The sequence below is a fragment of the Protopterus annectens genome, chromosome 10.part0 (assembly GCF_019279795.1).
Source record: "Protopterus annectens isolate FY-2018-M chromosome 10.part0, PAN1.0, whole genome shotgun sequence".
Lineage (NCBI taxonomy): Eukaryota > Metazoa > Chordata > Ceratodontiformes > Protopteridae > Protopterus > Protopterus annectens.
The window spans coordinates 1,666,216,871-1,666,241,215 of NC_056744.1; the positions used below are offsets into that span (position 1 = coordinate 1,666,216,871).

The window sequence follows — 24,345 nt, forward strand, 5'->3', positions numbered from 1 at the left end:
GAGAGGACAAAGACCCAAAATCAGGTTCAGATTTTAAATATTGCTTTTATAAAACAAAGATATGCCTTAACATGCACTTTCTGAAGCATTTGAAATCTAAACTTCAAACATCTGCCCTCAATAATTTGTCAGAAAACTGTAAATTTGATAGGGAACACACAAATAGGAGGAAAAAATGACCTGCTGTGAAATTCTGACTAGTTGAGAGGCATGCTAAAATCAGAGTGAGGTGCAACCATTTAAAATGTTGTCCTTTCTGGAGGAGAGGTACTGGGGTACACATCAGATACAAAGATGACACCCCCAAACATACAACAAGAGTCACTGCAGACTGATGGATGCATATTTAGGTATATGAAGTCTGAAAGGGAGGAACATGCTTTCTAGAAAAGAGAAGACAGGTGCTTCATGGGCTACTGTTTAAGGTTCTCTCATAAAACAGCTTTAGACCCAATAAGTTCTACAATGAATCCAACCATCTCTTAGGACACTTATGACAAAAAACAGCCCTTCATCGTAGGAGAATCAAGACGCCACACCCAAAACATCAAGTGAGACAACTCCCATTAACAAGACCAGTGACTCTGGTAGGCCAGCAAAAATTGCAGTGCTTGGGATATGACCCAAGTCAAGGTGGAAATGAAAAGGATCATAGGAGATTATTAGGCTATTGACCCAGAGATCATTTTAATCCTAGCCGTTTTAGCTCAAGCATTCATCAATACCTAAGATTGCATTTAGTGATGACTGCTCATGTCCAGCAGGGTTGTGGGCACTATCCCTAGTGAGAATTTATGGTGCCCCATCCATTCATCCAGGGTCCTCTTGAATAGTGCAGTAGAGGTGCTCTGTTTCACATGAATTGGTAGTCTGTTCCAAAGATGTGGCAGTCACTGAGAGATAAGTCTGTCCCTCCAACATCTCCTATTTAAGCTGCAGGCCATACTTAACTCCATGGAGTGGGTAGACCTACACCCATTTGATTTATGGATATGAAGTAAGTTCATTAGGTTTGGGTCTTGAGTTGCTCTGTAGGCCAGGCATAAGTCTCCCCTAATAAGTCTACATGATACAGAGTATAGTGACAGGGATTTCAGTCAGTCCATGTAAGGCACATGCTGGAGGCCCTTGATCCTCTTTGTTAGAAACCACTAAGGTCTAACTAACTGCTGTAGGTGTCTAGTACGGTACATACCAAATGGGGCATTACGCTCAATTATGGGTCGGACAATTGCTGAGTATAGGGGGTTATAACTTCTTTTGCTGTTGGGGATGACTTAACTAATCAACTGAGCTATGTGGAAAGCTTTCCTTACAATGGTAAATGCATGGTGGTCAAAGTTAAGGTTGCAGTCAACCCTTGATCCCAGGTTCCTTACCACTTCATGGGTAATTAGGGTATTGTTATAGATTTGATAGTGTGAAGGGACATTGTTTGTGCCAAAGGGAATTAAGATGCATTTCTTTGCATCCAGTTTGAGACCATGATTAACACACCAGTCACTGGTCTGTGTGAGACCATCCTGGAGTATACTGACATCATTTGGGGATTCAATGTTTGTGTCTAGTTTGCAGTTATCTGCAAACTTCATCAGCCACAAGCCTTCAGTTTTGACCTGAACTTCTGAGAAGTATATACCAAACAGTAGGGGCCTCAGGACTGACTCTTGTGGCACCCCACTGGTAGCAGGTCTGCTGGTCGATGTGGAGTCACCCACTGTCATAGTGTGTGTCCGGTTTCATAGGATCATAGGTAATAACTAGGCTATTGGACCTGAGGCCCTTATAAGCCTAGCCAAGAATTTAGTCCATGTTTAGACAAGTCAGCACCTGATGACCCTGTCCAGCAGGGACAGAGGTAGAATCCCAGGGGTGTATTTTTTATTTCCCATCTTGTTATCCAGGTTCCTCTTAAAAGAGGTACTCTTGCTTGATGTGCAGAGGGAGTCTATTCCACAGATGGGGGGAGTCTCTGGGACACAAATCTGTCCCACCAGCAAGTCCTATTGATGTCACAGACCAGGATGAGGCCGTACATGTGGGTTATTCGAGTGGAGCTTGACTTGCAGATATGCAGTAGTCCCATCAAGGTGGGGTCTGAGATCACTTTGTATGCCAGACAGAGGTCACCTTTGAGAAATCTGTATGAAACCAAGTAGGTGGATGGGGTTTTTAGCCTATCTGTATATGGTAGATGTTTGAGGTCCTGGATTCTCCTGGTAAAGAACTTCTGTGGTCTCTCCAGCTGCTGCATGTGTTTTGTGAGGTACATGCCAAAATGGGCATTGTACTCAATAATGGGCCTTATAAGGGAAGAGCATAGGGATGTTATGACCTCCTTGTCTCTAGATGTGATAACCTTACTTATGAGGTGAGCCATGTAGAAAGCTTCCCCTACAATGGAAGCAACATGGTGGTCAAAAGTCAGGTTGCTATCAACCTGGGTGCCCAAATCCATCATGAATGATTGCATGCTTAGGACATTGTTATGAATGTGATAATTTGTGGGAACATCACTCTCTCCAAGGGGGATGATGATGCATTTTCTGGTATTAAGCTTAAGGCCATATTTCTGGAACCAGTCATTTGTTTGGGTGAGACCCTCTTGGAGGATGTCCACATCACTAGGGGAATTGATGACAGCACCCATCTTGCAGTTATCTACAAACCTGGTCAGCCATGGCCCACTGGTTTTGGCATGCACCTCAGAAAAGTAAATCCCAAATAACAGGAGCCCCAAGACAGAACCCTGGGGTAAGCAGCTCATTACGGGTCTACTGCTAGAGGTGGCTTCCCCTATTTTAACTATGTGGCTTCTATCAGTGAGCCAGTTTGCTACCCATCTACCAAAAGCTAGCTATATCTGCAAGACTTCAGTCTCTTGTAGTACATACTAGGTTGGGAAAGGATTACATGAGGCTGGTAAGTCCAAAGCTAACCTTTACAATGTGAAAAATCTGCACAAACATTACTGAAATAATTGTGCTGCCATTTAATCAATATCCTGCAAGGGTTACTACTCCCAAAATGCCTACAAATTCTGTACTGAGCCAGTATGTCATCAGTGTTTGACGTCTTGAACCTTTCGTATGACAGAGAATGACACTTAAAATATGTGGCATTGGAGAAGGCATCTGGGAAGTAGAATGTATCTTGTAAGACTAGAATGTTAAGAGTTATGTTAATGTATTATATATATATATATATATATATATATATATATATATATATATATATATATATATATATATATATATACACACACACACACACAAATACATACACACAACCCACAACAAAAATGTATAGTGTGTGGGTGCAGCTAATGCAGCAGTGAAGAATTTGAGCATCTAGATAACAGCAACTTATACGACTGTACTATGTCCATTATTTAGACTGCTGCAGAAACCTATGGGTAGACTAGGTACTTACATAACCTAGAGGAGGAAAGATAATGGTAAAAATGTCCCTGGAAAATGGTCCTAGCAAATCCACCCGTGAACCTGGAAAAGGAATCCAGCTTGTCGTACTTTTTAAATGTATGGATGGAGGACCAAGTTGCTGCCACTAGAATACTTCTACAGCCCACTCCATTCCAGTATGCCATTGTGGAAGCTAAGGCTGTAGTAGAATGTGCCTTAATACTGCCTGGATTAGATGGTGGGAATAATAAAAAACAGCAGCACAGGCCAACCATCTATAAACAGTCTGTTTAAACATGGGGTGACCTTTCTTATTCACAGAAAAAGGAAACAGAGTTGTTACCTTGCCTAAAGGACTTAGTTCTATCAAAACAGTACCCAAGATGGCTGCGCACATCCAAAGTTTATACAATGTTTTCTCCTTTGTTTTTGGTTCTAGACAGAAAACAGGAAGTTAGATGATTTGATTCAATATGAACTCTGAGACCACCCTGGGCATAAAAGAGGAATTTGTGTACAGACTAACCCTCTCTCTATGGAAATCCAGATATTCTACCACCATGCGAACTTGCAACTCAGATAATCTTCTTGCAGCTGTAAAAGCAGTAACAGCAGCAGTTTTCCAGGTAATGAACCTTAAATATGCCTGAAAAGTCAGTTCAAATGGTGACAGTCAGGTTTTCTAACACAAATTTGTAATCCCAAGGAGGAGAACCCTGTCTGCAACTTCATCTTAAATGTAAAACTATTTTTAGAACTGTTTAACAATAAACAGAGAGGTGAGAGGGGGATCCATGGGCACACATTCAGAAATGGCTACAAGATGTACGCTTATAGAGGTTCAAAATAGTAACTCACAAAAATATCTAAGGATCAGTGGTCCAATATCCTTCCTGGCTCTCTGGGTATTGTCTATGTACCAACTCTAAAATCACTTCCATGTTCCAATATATGATTTTCAAGTAACAGCCTTTCTGGTAACCATTTGAAATGTTGGGACCCATTAGAGTGAGTCCTGAAACACTGAGACTGAATGGCCAAAAGACTGGACTTGTACATATTAAGTCATTGATGCTATTTCTTGGAATATTCCCTTTTCCCAGAGGTATGGTGATCTCTGTGTTGGTATATATAAGTCCGAGGGATATTAGGGTTGCCCCCATGGGGGGGGGTTTAAGGAGAAGAGCACGTTTTGATATTCACTCTTCTCCTGTGTTCTCTGTCTTTTTTTTCAGCCTGTCACTCAGCATTTCAAGTGCCAATATTACAAGGCTTTCTTGTCCCCTTCAGTACCTGCTGCACACCTAAAGTGGAAGGTATCAAAACTGAATCACCCAGGACGTCAGTTGCAGTTCTTTGATCTTGGGGTGATTGTACTCCACTTGTCCTGTGTGAATATAGCCAGTCTGTGAAGAAGCTTCTGGTAATTGTCCATGGCCAATTCCATAAGGAAGAACCATTTTTTTCTAGGTCAAAAGGGAGCCACTAAACTGATTCCTGGAGAGACTTGCCCAATCTTCAGAAATAACCTTGAGATGATTGGAAAGAGAGGAAATGCATAAAGGAACACCCCCAACCATGGGAATGAAAGAGCACATGTTTCCCAGGTGTGCTTGCAGGGGTCTGTTTAGTCATCTGCTGTGGAAGGGGGTGAACAGATCTACTTGGTGTGTTCCCCACATCTGGGAAACTCCTGGAAGGGCTATGCATTGAGTTTCCACTCATAAGGATCCGCCCAGGATCTGCTTAGCTTGTCTACCACTATGATCGGCTCTTGTAGTATGCCAGAAGCTAACTCCCAAGGTATCACTGCCAGCCAGCACAAGAGTATGGCCTAGTGTCCTCCTACTTTATGTACCACATTATGGTGGAGAGAAAACAAATTAAGAAAAAAGTCCCAAAGTGTACTCAAGCACCAAACATAAAATACATTTCTATTCCTGAAATACACTTCAAGTGCTTAAATATAGCACCTTCATGCAAAATGGCTCAAACAGTAAAATTAAGACAAGTAGCCACAAAGTGTACATAAGCACCAAAACACTCAAGTACATAAAAACAATTTCTAAGCTTAAAATCCTTGCACTTTAGTTAAAATAGAGTACATTTGTCTCAGAAAACAGTTCCAGTATTCAATAAGAAGCCCTGTTCTAAAAAAAATGCAGTTCTTCACAAGAAACTTAAAATATTAATAAAACTGCCAGCATTTTTCAAAAAATAGAAACATCAAAAATATTTTCTGTGGAAAATTTCTCCTATGGGGACTTATCTGCCAGAAATTAAGCCTGTAGTCAATTGCTGTTTACTATGATGGCTCTCGTATTTTATTCCTTTAGGCAGTAAGAAAGTTCTAAAGATATTTAGCCACTCTGGCTGTTTATGATATAGTCACCTTCTAAAATGGGATCAGCCTAGAAGCAGTGAGAGTGACAATGTGGGAAGGGATGATAGCTTTTAGAAGCTGACCAGTGGTATCTTTGGCAGGATCTAAACCACAGGCTACTGCGGCAGTCAGAATGAAAATTATGCCTTTTTCTTCACTGTTGTGCGATTATAGAGTTGATATATATATATATATATATATATATATATATATATATATATAATCAGAAGGGGGGTATAGTGGGGCTTGTCCCCTACATTAAATAGGGCTTCAATATTTTGGGTTTCAATATTTTGAGTTTTTGATCAAATGATAAGAATGCATATATATCTGTATTTCACACACACATGCACTTTTGTAGGGTCTGATAATTTACAGCAGTGATGCAAATACCTTGCATAGTTTTATGGGTGTCAGCTATGTGGAAAATCCATAATGAAAAGTTTAATTTGTGTTTCTATGGCTTGGTGAGCAGATCTGTAATGCAAAATGGCTCACGTGGGCCTAAAGAAAAGGAATATATCTATAATGCTTAGCAGCTTGTGAGGCTCTATGAGGAAAGAAAATCTATCTATGAAGCAGAATGGCTTGTGTGGGCCTCTGGGTTTACAATACACATATCTGTGGACATATCTGTGGTATAGAATGACTTATGTAGACCTATGGAGTTGGAACTAGATTTGAATTACATAATGACAGGTCTTTACTCTCACCAATGTGCAGTGAAATGCATTTGAGAGTTAAAACTTGATAAATCCCACAAATGAGTTTTTTTAACTGCATTAAAATACAATCCGTACAGCTACCAAAAACATAATTTTCTTTGCCATTAAAATGTAAAATCTATTTAACATGTCAATCCTATTTTAAACAATTTCAAATATTTATTTATTCATTGACATTTGATTACTGGAAAAGTCCGACTGTGTAGGATGTTCATTTTCACCAGAGGCTCAGGGAGAAAATCTCCAAAGTACTACAAAACATTTTAACAACAATAATTTTACAATCTTCAAAAAAAAAAATACAAAAACATGTACAGTTTAAATAATTACACCAAATTAGACACAATATGAGAACATCGGTTAAGAATATATACAACATATATGACAACGATTTAATATTCAGAGAAAGTTTAATTTCTGTCTAAACTGGCTAAAGCTAATTAGTAAAACACAAACAGGAATTACAATATGAAATCAGAGAAAAAAAGGGTCATGGTATATTTAGAAAGAGTCAGAGAGAGAAACTGACAGAACTAAGAAAGTGAGTGAAGAAGGCAGAGTAAGGAGGTATAAGGTATGAATAGGTACGTCTTCATATCTAGGGATATAGTACATATACTTTAAAAAATATTTTTTTCTTTCATGTTAACTCAGTTCTGACTTCCACACTTGCAGCATCATAAGATACATACTATGCACTGTGAAGGCTCTGCTCCATTCACTAGTGCAAGTATATATAGTACATCATTAAACAGAGCTGTGGATTTACAGGCGCACAAAGACTGGACTAAAATGGACTGCAAATTAAATAATGGTATCATTTCAAAAAGTAAGGCAATTATGATTAAAATAATCATTGTAAAGTGAGAGTACAGCATTTTAGGACAGTGGGTAAACATTTATGACCAACTCTTTATCATCATGTATTATCGTAAGACAACTGCTTGAATGGTCACGCAGAAAATTATGTTAACAAATGCCTCTACAAATCAGTTTCACATACACGAGTAAAATATTACAAAACCACCTTTAAGCACTGCTTACAAGATGCTGCCAGACATAACAATATACTTTACTAATCTTAGATGAAAAACATTTCCACTTTCCTTCACTACTCAGACCTCAACAGAAAATATAAAGATACTGGCAATAGGATTCTCTTAAACTCTTCTCACTGATAACCAATAAATCACATGTAATAAAATTAGCTTTAAAATAGGAGCACTACTAGAAAAGGTATAACAGATACCATATGCATTTCTTATAAATTATTTGTCTTCAAGACATTTGGAATTAACCATTCACCTTACTTACTTTTATATCTCTAATTCCCTTCTCATGATGGTTTTGCATGTATTGAAATTGTTTCACTTTGGATTCCAGAGGTTTTAAAGTTGTTTTTATCTTGTCCTGTGGATTGAACAAAAATAATAAAAAGAAAACATAATTAAACCACATGAACAACAAGACCATGAGCTGCAAATGTACTTTGATGACCTTCAGTTACAAGGACAGTGTAAAACACCAAGATGGCTACGATACCCATCACCAATGTCTGTAAAGTGCCAGGACAGGCATACAGACACTGCCATGACCTTTAAGACCCATTAGTGCAGGGCTGAGTATGCAAAAAGTACAGTTGTGCACACTTACCATAAATGTAGATGTGCAAATGTATTCACTGTTGCAGTCATCACACTTGGGTTATCCTGCCAGGGGTAGCCCTCAGTCGGCCCAAATACCAGAGGCTTAGCATTTCTGCATCGGTTGCTGTCACTTCAGGACTGATGTCATGTTGTCAGGGGTATAAAAACAGACAGCTGACACTATTACATCAGTTTTTCTTGCCCCAAATGCCAGGAGCCCCCAAACAGGGAGCTAAGTTATGATGGAAAAACAACACCAGTAAAAAAACAAATACCAGTAGCCCTGTAAGGGGGTAGAAAGAGAGATAGAGAAAGAAAGAGAGAGAGAGAGAGAGAGAGAGAGAGAGACAAGGGGGCTGGAGGGTGGGAAACCATGACTGCAACAGCGACTACACTCGAACATCTACATTTATGGTAAGTGTACACAACTGTACTATGTTCATCGTGTTTCACTGTTGCAGTCATCATACTTGGGTTGATTCCCAAAGCTGAAGAGAGGGTGGCTAGTATACCCTGCAGGACTGCTGTTGCAAAACCCACCCTGGATTCGGAAAAGATTGGCAGGTGGTAATGCTTGCTGAAGGTATGAACAGAACTCCAAGTAGCAGTTTCCCAAATGTCCCTGGTAGGGACTCCTCTGAGAAAGGCTGCAGTGGTTGAAGTTGCCCTAGTGGAATGCATTCTGACCCCCTGAGGGTGTGGTTTCCTATGGTGTTTGTAAAAAAAATGGATACAGTGTGCTATCCATTTGGAGATGGTTTGTTTTGATATGGCCTTGCCCTCTGCCCCTGGTGCAAAGCTGACTAGTAACTGGTCAGATTTCCAGAAGGGCTTAGTCCTATCCAGGTAGAATCTGAGCTGTCTGTGCACATCTAAGGAGTGCAGGATCCTTTCCCCCTTATTTTGAGGATTAGGAAAAAAGGTGGGCAAATAGATAGATTGGTTGAGAGCCACACTGGACACCACTTTAGGCATAAAAGTAGGGTTAGTCCTGAGGGAGACCCTGTCAGCATGAAAAGTAATGAAGGGTTCCACAGCCATAAGTGCTTGTAGCTCAGACACTCTTCTAGCTGAAGTGAGGGCCAGAAGTAAGGCTGTTTTCCAAGAGAGGAATTTTAACTCTGCTCATGCTGCAGGCTCAAAGGGGGGGTACTGTGAGCTTTTCCAACATAAAATTAAGATCCCAAGCAGGGGTGGGGGCTCTTTCTGGTGGCCTTAAGTTGTTAGCCCCTCTCAGGAACTGTTTGATGAGACGGTGAGAGAAGAGAGGTGGCTCAGTACTGTAATGAGCAGAGATGGCAGAGGCATGGATATTAATGGAAGAGAAGGACAGGCCTCAGTGGAGTAGGTCTCCAGGATGAGAGGTAAGAATGGTTGTACTGTATCCGCTCCTTTAGAGTGAATCCAGGAACAGTACCTTTTCCACTTAACAGCAGAAGGTTTCCTTGTACTAGGTCATCTGGCTTCACATATGACATCCAGTACCTGTTTGTTTAGGCTGGCCACTGGAGGAAAATTCAAGGAATAAGCCAGGCTGCAAGGTTCAATGTCTGCAATTGTGGATGCAAGATCTGTCCCTCCTGCTGAGTCAGGAGGGTTGGGATCTGAGGTAGGTGCCATGTTGGCACCAGTGACAGACTGCGCAGTAGTGGGTACCAGTGTTGGCGTGGCCAGTCTGGGGCAATCAGGATTGTCCTTGGTCTTTCCTGCCTTATCTTGAGTAGTACTCTTGTAAGAAGAGGCAGAGGGGGAAATGCATAGACTGAGAGGTTTGCCCACTGGAAGGATAGGGCATCCACTTTCAAGGCCTTGCTGTGAGGTAACCTAGTGCAGAATTTGCTGAGCTGATGGTTGTAGGAGGACGCAAATAGATCCACCTTCGGGGTACTGCATTCCTGGGTCAGAAGGCTGAAGGTGTTGTGTACTGAATGCCACTCATGTGAGTCTATGAGATTTTGCTTAAGTTGTCCACCAGAGAGTTTTGTTTGCCTGGCAGGAATTGAGCTTGTATGTGAATATGCATGGCTAAGGCCATGTTCCACAGGGTCATGGATAGCCTGCAGAGTGGATAAGAGTGGGTTCCTCCCTGCTTGTTGATGTACCACATCACTGTGGTGTTGCTGGTTTTTATTAGCAGGAGCCCCGATGACAGTAGGGATCTGAAAGCTGTCAGAGCATGCTGAACAGCTAGCATATCTTTTTGGTTGATGTGCAGATGAATTTGGTTTGGGCTTCAGTGGCCCCAAAGGCACCTGCCATCCAGATGTGCACCCCAGGCATAGTCTGATGCATCTGTGGTTAGGGTCTAGGCAGCGTTGGGGTGTGTGAAGGGAAGTCCCTTGTTGTGGTTGCATGCTGCTGCCCACCAAAGAATCTCTTTCCTTACAGAAGATATTATAGGTATGATAGTTTCCAGGTCCTGAGAATGTTGGCACCAAAGACTTTTTAAGTACCACTGAAGTTTCCTCATATGCAGTCTGGCATATGGAATTAGCAGAATGCAGGAGGCCATGAACCCTACAGCCTGCAAGATTTTCCTTGCAGATAGCTGGGTTCTGGTGGCCATTTGAGTGAAGTACCCTGTCAGATAGGCTTGTTTATCTGGAGTAAGGAATGTCATCTGGGATGCTATGTCCAAGCTTGCTCCCAGGAATACAATTTTTGACTGGCGACTAGTTTGGATTTCTTTTTGTTGATAGTGTACCCCGGGAGGTTAGAAGGTCCCTTACAAATGTCAGGTGCTGCAACAGCTTTTCTTGACTGTCTGTCTGAATCAAGCAATCGTCCAAGTAAGGGTAAATTTTAATCTTTTTCTGTCTGCAATAGGCAATGGCTGGAGCCAGGCATTTTGTGAAAACGCTGGGAGCAGTGGATAAGCCAAAGGGAAATGCAGAAAACTGATAATGCATAGATCCTGCTCTGAAACATAGATATTTCCTGCAGAAGTCCCTGATTGGGATGTGCAGATAGGCCTTCTTTAGGTCTAGGGTGGCTAACCAGGCATCTTTGGTCAGCATAGGGAGAAGCTGGTGTAGAGTGAGCATTTTGAATTTTTGTACCACCACAAAGGTGTTTAGAATGGATAGAGCTAAGATTGGGTGCCAGGTGCCCTTGTTTCTGGGTACCAGGAAAAGTCTGAAATAAAAACCTTGGCCCATCTGTTCTGCAGGAACAGGCTGAATTGCCATTATGGAGAGCGGGGACTGAACTTGGTTTTATGCCTCTGCCCACTGGTTTGGAGGAAGGTCTGGGAATCCTTTTGGGGTTGGTAGGATGTGGAAATAAAATTTGTACCCCTGAGATACTATGTTGAGGACCCATTGGTCGTTGGTGATGGAGGTACAGTTGTTTGCATGATGGGCAAGTTTTCCTTCTAGGGGCACGAGCAATTTGGCAGAAGTGAAGAGTGGAATTGAGAAGTCATTGTGAATTATTTCCGTAAGGGGGTGGTTTAGCACTCCCTGTTTTAGAAGTGGAGGTACTCCATTGCTTAGATCTCTGCATACCCTGAGACTGTAATCTGGGGGGGGGTCTGTTTCCCCTGGGTCTAGTTTGAGATGGCCTTGAGGGAGCTGGAAAAGACCAATGTTTTGAGGGGCAATGCCTACTAAATCTTGGAGGCTGCACCTGCAAAAAATCTTTGACTGTCTGCATAGACTTGGCCTGTTCTTCCATCTTTTTTAAAACCTCTTCTGCTTTGGTGCCAAACAGATTGTCCTTGTTCAGAAGAGTATCCAATCATTTTGATTTGACATGTTCTGGCAAGATCTGCTCCTTAAGCCAGACATGCCTTCTAAGTACAGAATCTGTGACTGCTGCCCTGCAAGATGCTTCTAGGGCATCAAACCCACATTGCAGGGTATACTTGCTGACTTGGCTTGCAGAATGTATAAGCTCCTGTAAATCTTTATTTTCTGCTTAGTCAGGAAAGGTAGATAATTTTTGCTTAATAAGTTCCATAGTATGTTGCTGGTATTTCAGCATGTGGAACTGACAATTCAGTGCTCTAATGGCGAGAGTTGCAGAGGTGTATACTTTTTTACCCCATCTGTCTAAAGCTCAGGAATCCCTGTCCAAAGGGGTGGGATTCTTAGCTGTAGAAGCTTTTATTCATTTAGGTCCTTGGGAGATGACCTCTGGGTCAGCAGTAGGCTTTTTTTTTTCCATAAAAAATCTTTATTGTTATATACTTTTCATACAAAATTATAAAATACAAACTACTAACTAACACTGTAACAATCACACCAAACAATATACAATATTTACAAGAATGCTTCCATATAAGACATTAGAAATATAAGAAAAACACAGGAATAATTAGTAAGTTTCCAATATTGAACAGTTTGATTAGACATTTCTCTCCAAATATGGCAATGATTATTACTATCTTCAATTCAAACGTTTTATGCTAATATAATATTAAATATCTGTTCCCAAATTTTCAGATTACTGATACCCTTACTATGTGAATTTAAAAGTAGTTTATGAGCTAGTATATGTTTTGTCGCCAACGCTCTGAAATTTTGCCATGATGTTTTAGTTGGGTCTAGCCAATTTGAAGCTATATAAAGCTTCATTAGTAAGAAAATATTAATATGAACTATACTCTGTGATCTGGTAAGTTCCTTCGGGGGAATATGCAGAATATGCAAAATCATAAATTTCCAAGACAGTGTTGTACTTTGGTAGCCCACTTTCTGAAGATGAATTTTAAGGGAATTCCACAGTTTGTATACACACTTACAGCTCCAGAACATATGAAGAAGATCAGCCGGTTGAGTTTTGCAGTATGGACATGTTGCAGAGTTTTTAGAATTAAATTTATGCAGGGCAAGGCGTGTATAATATGCATTATTCCAAATCATCAGCTGTGTATATAACAGTTTTTGAAGAGAAGTTGATTTAATAGTCAATTCAATTGCCTTTAACATATTACTTTTATCTGTCAATAATATTTTCTCTTCCCAATAATTTGATAACAAAACTTTACCTTGAAATTTAAGTTCTTTAATTAATTTATTTGTAGCTGTTATACATCTAATATCCTGTTGGAGAGCTTGCCACAACTCAGAGCATTTATTTATAGTCTCTTCATCCAGTTTAAAGTTTTGTAGGTAACCTATAGTAAATTATCTAATTTGTCTAAGAATAATCAGGTAATTTTTAGGTAAATTGAATTCTTGTCTTATTTGGTTGGGCGATCGATCCAGATGTTTATATATATCAATCATAGTTAAATTCACAATTAATGGAAACTTCTTTAGATCAATTAATTGGTTGTTCAGCTTTACATTTGGGTTCCTGTGAAAGGGCTGAAAGACCATCATATGCTGAAGTAAATCCAGTTATTGAAATAGACTCTGTAAAGATAATATTTCAATTTTAATGTGTTCCACAATCCCATATACCTTCAGAATATCTTTACTTAGAAAGGGCATTGCTTTAGGATTAATGTTCAACTTTAAAATATATTGATAGTTCAGGGTTAGCCAAGTTGGTGTCCACTTAGTACTAGTTATCTCATGATTGGCCATTCTTAAAATCCTATTAGAATTCACAATCAGATAATACGTTTCAAAATTAGGCAACTCCAGACCCCTGAGTCAGGAGGGTTGGGATCTGAGGTAGGTGCCATGTTGGCACCAGTGACAGACTGCGCAGTAGTGGGTACCAGTGTTGGTGTGGCCAGTCTGGGGCAATCAGGATTGTCCTTGGTCTTTCCTGCCTTATCTTGAGTAGTACTCTTGTAAGAAGAGGCAGAGGGGGAAATGCATAGACTGAGAGGTTTGCCCACTGGAAGGATAGGGCATCCACTTTCAAGGCCTTGCTGTGAGGTAACCTAGTGCAGAATTTGCTGAGCTGATGGTTGTAGGAGGACGCAAATAGATCCACCTTCGGGGTACTGCATTCCTGGGTCAGAAGGCTGAAGGTGTTGTGTACTGAATGCCACTCATGTGAGTCTATGAGATTTTGCTTAAGTTGTCCACCAGAGAGTTTTGTTTGCCTGGCAGGAATTGAGCTTGTATGTGAATATGCATGGCTAAGGCCATGTTCCACAGGGTCATGGATAGCCTGCAGAGTGGATAAGAGTGGGTTCCTCCCTGCTTGTTGATGTACCACATCACTGTGGTGTTGCTGGTTTTTATTAGCAGGAGCCCCGATGACAGTAGGGATCTGAAAGCTGTCAGAGCATGCTGAACAGCTAGCATATCTTTTTGGTTGATGTGCAGATGAATTTGGTTTGGGCTTCAGTGGCCCCAAAGGCACCTGCCATCCAGATGTGCACCCCAGGCATAGTCTGATGCATCTGTGGTTAGGGTCTAGGCAGCGTTGGGGTGTGTGAAGGGAAGTCCCTTGTTGTGGTTGCATGCTGCTGCCCACCAAAGAATCTCTTTCCTTACAGAAGATATTATAGGTATGATAGTTTCCAGGTCCTGAGAATGTTGGCACCAAAGACTTTTTAAGTACCACTGAAGTTTCCTCATATGCAGTCTGGCATATGGAATTAGCAGAATGCAGGAGGCCATGAACCCTACAGCCTGCAAGATTTTCCTTGCAGATAGCTGGGTTCTGGTGGCCATTTGAGTGAAGTACCCTGTCAGATAGGCTTGTTTATCTGGAGTAAGGAATGTCATCTGGGATGCTATGTCCAAGCTTGCTCCCAGGAATACAATTTTTGACTGGCGACTAGTTTGGATTTCTTTTTGTTGATAGTGTACCCCGGGAGGTTAGAAGGTCCCTTACAAATGTCAGGTGCTGCAACAGCTTTTCTTGACTGTCTGTCTGAATCAAGCAATCGTCCAAGTAAGGGTAAATTTTAATCTTTTTCTGTCTGCAATAGGCAATGGCTGGAGCCAGGCATTTTGTGAAAACGCTGGGAGCAGTGGATAAGCCAAAGGGAAATGCAGAAAACTGATAATGCATAGATCCTGCTCTGAAACATAGATATTTCCTGCAGAAGTCCCTGATTGGGATGTGCAGATAGGCCTCCTTTAGGTCTAGGGTGGCTAACCAGGCATCTTTGGTCAGCATAGGGAGAAGCTGGTGTAGAGTGAGCATTTTGAATTTTTGTACCACCACAAAGGTGTTTAGAATGGATAGAGCTAAGATTGGGTGCCAGGTGCCCTTGTTTCTGGGTACCAGGAAAAGTCTGAAATAAAAACCTTGGCCTATCTGTTCTGCAGGAACAGGCTGAATTGCCATTATGGAGAGCGGGGACTGAACTTGGTTTTATGCCTCTGCCCACTGGTTTGGAGGAAGGTCTGGGAATCCTTTTGGGGTTGGCAGCATGTGGAAATAAAATTTGTACCCCTGAGATACTATGTTGAGGACCCATTGGTCGTTGGTGATGGAGATACAGTTTTTTGCATGATGGGCAAGTTTTCCTTCTAGGGGCACGAGCAATTTGGCAGAAGTGAGGAGTGGAATTGAGAAGTCATTGTGAATTCTTTCCGTAAGGGGGTGGTTTAGCACTCCCTGTTTTAGAAGTGGAGGTACTCCATTGCTTAGATCTCTGCATACCCTGAGACTGTAATCTGGGGGGGGGGTCTGTTTCCCCTGGGTCTAGTTTGAGATGGCCTTGAGGGAGCTGGAAAAGACCAATGTTTTGAGGGGCAATGCCTACTAAATCTTGGAGACTGCACCTGCAAAAAATCTTTGACTGTCTGCATAGACTTGGCCTGTTCTTCCATCTTTTTTAAAACCTCTTCTGCTTTGGTGCCAAACAGATTGTCCTTGTTCAGAAGAGTATCCAATCATTTTGATTTGACATGTTCTGGCAAGATCTGCTCCTTAAGCCAGACATGCCTTCTAAGTACAGAATCTGTGACTGCTGCCCTGCAAGATGCTTCTAGGGCATCAAACCCACATTGCAGGGTATACTTGCTGACTTGGCTTGCAGAATGTATAAGCTCCTGTAAATCTTTATTTTCTGCTTAGTCAGGAAAGGTAGATAATTTTTGCTTAATAAGTTCCATAGTATGTTGCTGGTATTTCAGCATGTGGAACTGACAATTCAGTGCTCTAATGACGAGAGTTGCAGAGGTGTATACTTTTTTACCCCATCTGTCTAAAGCTCAGGAATCCCTGTCCAAAGGGGTGGGATTCTTAGCTGTAGAAGCTTTTATTCATTTAGGTCCTTGGGAGATGACCTCTGGGTCAGCAGTAGGCTTTTTTTTTTTCCATAATAAATCTTTATTGTTATATACTTTTCATACAAAATTATAAAATACAAACTACTAACTAACACTGTAACAATCACACCAAACAATATACAATATTTACAAGAATGCTTCCATATAAGACATTAGAAATATAAGAAAAACACAGGAATAATTAGTAAGTTTCCAATACTGAACAGTTTGATTAGACATTTCTCTCCAAATATAGCAATGATTATTACTATCTTCAATTCAAACATTTTATGCTAATATAATATTAAATATCTGTTCCCAAATTTTCAGATTATTGATACCCTTACTATGTGAATTTAAAAGTAGTTTATGAGCTAGTATATGTTTTGTCACCAACGCTCTGAAATTTTGCCATGATGTTTTAGTTGGGTCTAGCCAATTTGAAGCTATATAAAGCTTCATTAGTAAGAAAATATTAATATGAACTATACTCTGTGATCTGGTAAGTTCCTTCGGGGGAATATGCAGAATATGCAACATCATAAATTTCCAAGACAGTGTTGTACTTTGGTAGCCCACTTTCTGAAGATGAATTTTAAGGGAATTCCACAGTTTGTATACACACTTACAGCTCCAGAACATATGAAGAAGATCAGCCGGTTGAGTTTTGCAGTATGGACATGTTGCAGAGTTTTTAGAATTAAATTTATGCAGGGCAAGGCGTGTATAATATGCATTATTCCAAATCATCAGCTGTGTATATAACAGTTTTTGAAGAGAAGTTGATTTAATAGTCAATTCAATTGCCTTTAACATATTACTTTTATCTGTCAATAATATTTTCTCTTCCCAATAATTTGATAACAAAACTTTACCTTGAAATTTAAGTTCTTTAATTAATTTATTTGTAGCTGTTATACATCTAATATCCTGTTGGAGAGCTTGCCACAACTCAGAGCATTTATTTATAGTCTCTTCATCCAGTTTAAAGTTTTGTAGGTAACCTATAGTAAATTCTCTAATTTGTCTAAGAATAATCAGGCAATTTTTAGGTAAATTGAATAATTGTCTTATTTGGTTGGGCGATTGATCCAGATGTTTATATATATCAATCATAGTTAAATTCACAATTAATGGAAACTTCTTTAGATCAATTAATTGGTCGTTCAGCTTTACATTTGGGTTCCTGTGAAAGGGCTGAAAGACCATCATATGCTGAAGTAAATCCAGTTATTGAAATAGACTCTGTAAAGATAATATTTCAATTTTAATGTGTTCCACAATCCCATATACCTTCAGAATATCTTTACTTAGAAAGGGCATTGCTTTAGGATTAATGTTCAACTTTAAAATATATTGATAGTTCAGGGTTAGCCAAGTTGGTGTCCACTTAGTACTAGTTATCTCATGATTGGCCATTCTTAAAATCCTATTAGAATTCACAATCAGATAATACATTTCAAAATTAGGCAACTCCAGACCTCCTTTACTTTTTGGGGTCATTAATTTGTCATAAGATACCCTAGTTTTCTTTGGCTCCCAAATAAATTTAGCCAAATCTTTATGAATTTGTTTAAAAAATGTTTTTGAAAGAGATAAATGGGCTAACCTAAAAATATACAGTAACCATGGCAATACATTCATTTTTATAATAGAAACTTTTGCTAATACTGGCAAGTGCAAATTTTTCCATCTCACAAAATCAGAAACTATTTGTTCCCAAACTATTTTAATGTTATTATTATAGAAATCTTTATTATCTGTGGAAAACACAACACCAAGGTATTTAATATTATCTTTGAATGTTACCTGCCCCACTAAAGGTAATAATGAAAAAGGTTTAGGTGTCTTTAAAGGGAATATATTGGTTTTCCCCAAATTAATTTTATAGTTAGAAACCTCTGAAAAATCATTAACTGTTTTCAATATATTCTCAGTGTCTGATATTGGAGATGCACAATAAATATTCAGATCATCAGCAAAAGCTGCCATTAATAGTTTAGTTCCATACATTATTGGGACATTATGATAAACCTTCTGCTTAATATATAAGAACAAGGGTTCAAGATAAATATTAAATAGTAAAGGGGACAAAGGACAACCCTGTCTTGTTCCCGACCTAATCTGTATTCTTTTGGAAAAACTTCTATTAATATACAGTGTAGTATAAGGATTACTATATAAAATTTGTAAGATTTGAACAAATTCCGGGGATATATTAAAATAAGGTAAGAGATAAAACAGAAAATTTGTGTCTACCCTATCAAAGGCCTTCTGTGCATCTATTATAAGAGCATATATATTCAGATTATTTTGCTTTGCATGCGCTATCATGGTATGTAATGAAAGTGTATTATCACTTGTTTGTCTACCTGTCATAAATCCAGCCTGTTCTTTAGATATTATATGAATCATGATTTTCTTCAATCTAAATGCTATAATTGAGGTTAAAATTTTCATGTCTACGTTAATTAATGATATTGGTCTATAACTATCTGGATTCCGGGGATCTGAGTTAACTTTATGTATAAGAATAGTTTTAGAAGCATTAAGATGAGGATCATGAATTTTATTCCTAATTATATAGTTAAATACACCTGAAAGTATCTTACCGATAGACTCTGCAAACTTCTTGTAAAACTCCACTGTCAACCCATCAGGACCTGGTGATTTCTTTAGTTCCATATGCTCAATTATATATATTATTTCTTCTTCTGATATCGGTTTAACCAAATCATTTTGAAAATCCACTCCTATTTTTGGAAACTTAATCAGGTGTAAAAATGTTTCATAAACTGTATTAGAGGATATGTCCTTCTGCCCCTCATAAATATTAGTATATATTTTCTCAAAGATATCAATAATATCTGCAGTTTTATGATATATCTTATTATTACGTTGTATTTCTGAAATTTGCACATTTGTTTTTGATTGGCTAATGATCCTAGTCAGCACTCTCGGTGGCATTTGAGCATGATTAGCATACTTAACTCGAGTCTTATAATCTTGAAATATTACTCTAGAGTTTTGAATTAAGAAGAGATCCCTTTGACATTTAAGCAACTCTTTCTCTGTTTGCTCATTAAAGTTTAACATTAGCTCTTGATCGAGTAGTTTAATTTTGGATTCCAAGTTTTGAATGTCTTTATTTAATATTTTTTTATAATAAGAGGCTTTTTGCAAAAGGACCCCTCTTATTTGAGCTTTAACTGCAGCCCATTCAATATCTGGGGCATTCTGATGTTTATTTAAACCACCCAGTAAATCTTTAAGGTAGTTTGAAATTTCTTGTAATATGTCATCCTTGTTTAGCAAGTTTGGATTCAGAGACCAATTATACCCTCTTTGTCGTAAGATATCTTTTACTTCTTTAGCTTAAACTCAGCGAAATTTTTGAGTGATCTGATAGGTATCTGGCATGTGTAACAACAGTAGGGTCTAAGTTAATCAATGATCTTGAAATCAGAAAAAAATCTATTCTGGACCACATTTTGTGACATGGGGAATAAAATGTAAAATTATTAGTACTATTATCATTATTTAAATAGTGAAATGGGTCATATAATTGAAAATCTTCTTTTAAATCATTCAGTGCTAATACAGCATGCTTATTAAATGCTCTTTGTGGACAAGATCTATCCAACTTCGGATTTTGGTAAGCATTCCAGTCACCTCCCATAATTACATAGTGTCTATCGAATTGCATTAAAATAGAATATAATGATGTTATAAATATTTGTTGGTTATTACATGGTGCATAAATATTAAAAAGTACTATAGGTTTATCAAATAGGGTAGACAAGAGGGTGACATAACACCATCTCCCATCTTTATCTAAATTAGAGTCCAAAATCTTCTCTTTATATTGATCTTTAATAATTATAGCTACCCCCGCACTATTTGACTTACCTTCCGATGTTATTACCTCTCTGATCCATTTCTTTTTTTTAATATCCGCCCATTGATCATTCATTAAATGAGTTTCTTGCAGTAAAATAAACCACGCCATAGCCTGCAACAATGCATGAAACAATAGTTTCCTCTTCTTCAAGTTCTGGAGCCCTTTAACATTCCATGAATCTAATTCCCACATTTCAAAGGTTGGCTATACAGTAAAAGGTTTGGAGGGAAAACATAGGTAAACAGATACAATAATTTCAAAGTCATACATATAGTGGAAGCAATTCTTATATCCCGTCCTACCCCAGTGCTTACCCACTCTAACCCCGGACCAGGATAAATATAGGTCTTATATAACATGTAATACCTAAGGTATACAGAAAAAAATATATATAAAACAATACATTATATAGTTTAAAATGTGTTCCATAGTTAAGACCTATAAACTCTACCTTACTTATGACAAAGCCTAAACTAAGCATTCCCTAACGAACACTGCCATGAACTACAACTCTATGGTTACCTATTATTTAAACAATTCAAACTGCACATATAATAAGACAGTACATATGAAATCTATTACAAAAAAGGGAATCTTTTCCTTTTCCTATACTGAGATTAGCTATCATACATAGTCCGCATGAGAGAGAGAAAAAAAATACCTTTAAATAAATAAAAAACTGCTTAGTAATATCCTTACTTATAAGTTCACTTTAACCTAATTTAATAATAAAACAGACTACTAACTAACTAAAGTAAAATATAGTACCCTCTATACACAGTACATTAATAACTATAATGACAACTACATTGTACTAACATAATAATATCCCTGCACCCTCTGTAACTACTATAATTACAAGACTTTAAGTAACAGTTATTAGGAAAGCATAACAAGTGTGCCTATGTGTTTAATTTACCAAACATCACGTTTTTTCACTGTTAAATAAGCAAAAGTTGTGTTTAAACAGTTCCCTTTGGATTCCCAAGGCAGGAAACACTATGAAATATTCGCGATGGGGGACCCCTTTAACAGACGGACACCCGGAAGTGTCACATCGGATTCGACCCCTCGACAGCATTTTAGGCATTTCCTGTCTTCCTCCTTGTCGAAAACAGTTCTTTTAAGCCATAAAACATCAGAAAATCCAGATAAGGAAAACAAACAGTTTTATTACTTTGAAAGGGGCCTGCAGCTTTTCACATGAAAACAAAGGATTACACAGACCTGGAGACACAGTAGATAATGGATCCCATCTCAGCAGTCTGCCAGTCTCAACGAAGGTTCAGTTCAAGTCTCTGATGCAGGTAAAGCCTTGAAAACTTTAAGAAACACAGTTTTAGCCTAATTTTTCATAGAAACAGAATATTTGATTCCATCCATTGTAAAAATAAGCACATTAGGGTATTTCATTTGAAACTTAATTTGTTTATTAATGAGGAATTTGCAGTATGTAGACAAAGCCTGTCTTGCCTGTCTGACCTGCATTGGCAAATCTTGTGACAAAGATATTTTATTATTTTCCCACATAATATAACCACCAGCTTGCTTTGCAGTAATAAGTATTTTACTTACATCTTGATAGTTGAAAATTTTAGCATATACAGGTCTCGGAAAGTTAGATGCTTGTACCTCTCTTAAAGCTCTGTGTGCTCTTTTGATAACAATCTGTTTCATCCCCTCAGAGTTATTTAATAGCACTGCAAGTATTTGTAGTATGGATGGAATTAGCTCATTATACTGGATCGATTCTGGAATCCCTCTAATGATAACATTGTTTCTACTGGATCTTGCTTCTAAGTCTGTAAGCTTGTTTTGCATAGCCTGTATATCCAGATCATGTAGATTTGTTTTTTTTTTCCAGTAAAGTTATTTTGTCCTCATTTTCCGAAATTCTAGCTTCCATCTTATCCATTCTTTCCAGCAACTGAGTACATGTACTTCCAAATGACCGTATTTGATAAGTCAGTTCTTTCAGTGCTTCTTGAATAGGCAGCAAAGCTCTTTTGATGTCTTCCATATTTAAAGGCTGATCAGGTTTAGCTTTAATGCCTGTTTTCTGTTGTTCCTGCATTTGGGTAATTCTTTGCCTTTTGGAAATCGCATCTTTTGCAGGTGATTGTAATTCTGAAAGTTTGGTTTTAGTCGTAGTTGTCTCCATACTTTTAACTTCTTTAGACATCCTGTTAGTACACAAGTCCTTACAGTATAGAAAGCACACGGTCCCTTTGTTTACTTCTCTCTGCAGAGCCAGTTAATCTATTGCAATCCAATGAAATATATTCCTTTTTATCCATTTTTTCTCTTTAATAATAGAATAATTAAGTGAAGATAAAATTATTTCTCGAAGATTTGATGTTAAAAATCTCGTGTTATCAACTCAGGGTTTTGAATTTCTCAGGTTAAATGGAGAGCTGCAGTTCAGCAGTGTTCACAGAATGGCAGCCATCTTTGAATCCCAGCAGTAGGCTTTTTGAAGAGAAATTTGTGAGAGTCAGGGACTCTATAATACCTGTCAGGTTTCCTTGGAGCAGGGGGTAAAGTATCAGGAGTTAGACTGGATTCCACAAAGACATCATCCACAACATCCAGAACAGGAAGGATAGCTAAGGGTCTGTGCTGTGGTAAGTCTAAAAATTCCCTGAGCTTCTTTCTAGACTGAGGATAATCCTGGCATTCCCAGTGGAAATGCTCTCTCAATGTATGTAGGGTTTTACCAAAAGAAAATTCCTCTGGAGGGGAGGCTGAAGGAATGGATTCCTCTGCATCTGAATCCTCATAGGCAGATAAGGGCATGTCTTCATATTCAGAAGGCTCAGAGTCATCGGACTCTTGGTCACTTAAAGGTGCTGGGGATAAGTCTCTTTTTCTTTTAGCAGGGGAAGGCTGGCTTCCCCTAATCAGTATGATCGGGTCTTCTGCCATTTAAGCATCTGAGATTGTGGCAAGGAAGCAGATGCTTGAGTTTAGGTCATCATTTTTTTAGGCGTAGATGGTACTGTTGGCCTTAGAAACTCAGTAGTTTTAGAAAGAACTGAAGATGCAAAAGAAGTCGTTGGTTTATGTTGAATATCGGTAATGTGAAGAACTTCCTCAGAAGCCAGCGCTTGCGCAGCAGGTACGGACCCATCCAAGGTAGAGATATCCGCAGGTTCTGTAGTCAAAGAAGAGTCTCATGGTATACCTGACTCTGAATGAGTCTTGGTAGAGGCTCGCAAATCCATCAAAGTGGGCATCAGGGGCTGCAAAAGCACCTCACTGAGTACAGGCGAACTGGCAACTAGCTTAATAGAAGTGTTGTTGGCAGTTTTGGACCTGTGCAGTCTGTCTCTGTCTTTATTCTTACTTTATTTGGAAGATCAGTAGTTTGGATGGCTTACCAAAGCCATTCCAGAATACAGAGATCGAGAATTAAAGTATTTAGCTACAGTAAGAGCCCGATGATGAATAGTTTGGGCATTGAACAAAGCACAAAACCGACAGCGAGGTATGTAGTGGTCTGCAACTAAACAGGTGATGCAGTAAGAATGAAAATCACTGTGTGGTATTTGCATTCCACAGGTGAGACAATTGTTAACTTTTTCTGACATCGGTTAGAGCAAGAAAAAAGGATCCCCAACAGGGTACTTAGCTTTAGAAGACTTCAGGATGATTCAATTTCGGAAATGAAAACTCAGGTAGCAGCCGACCGGCACTCGTGCGAACTGCTTCTGCTTCAGGATCCTCGGCAAGAAAGACTGATGTAATGGTGTTGGCTGCCTGTTTTTATACCCCTGACAACCTGACATCAGTCCTGAAGTGACAGCAACCGACGCAGAAATACTAAGCCTCTGGTGTTCAGGCCGACTGAGGACTACCCCTGGCAGGATAACCCAAGTGTGATGACTGCAACAGTGAAGCACGATGAACATCTATAATTTACTTTAGGAGCTTTAAGGACTCAGTGAAAAGAACCTTTAATCCTATCCTTAAACCAGAATGAAGGCATAAAGTCTTAGAAAGGGAGTGGTTGCTATCAGGCAACTAAGATAAAATGGGGCAAAACATTGGAAAACAACTACAAACACTGCTTGATTATTAATATCTGTCCTATTCAGAAAGGGGATTAGGCTATGGGTAATCCCCTCCATACACAC

At 39.0% G+C, this 24,345-nt stretch overlaps 1 protein-coding gene across 1 annotated transcript in view; it reads right to left on the reverse strand.

Annotated features, from left to right (window-relative positions):
• Positions 1-22,391, reverse strand: part of LOC122814404 (zinc finger protein 773-like) — a 65,102-nt gene extending 42,711 nt beyond the window's left edge. The window contains exon 1 of the mRNA XM_044086987.1: positions 22,151-22,391. Within this exon, the coding sequence (XP_043942922.1) occupies positions 22,151-22,391 (241 nt within the window). The remainder of the gene's footprint in view (positions 1-22,150) is intronic.
• Between the last annotated feature and the right edge of the window lie 1,954 nt (positions 22,392-24,345).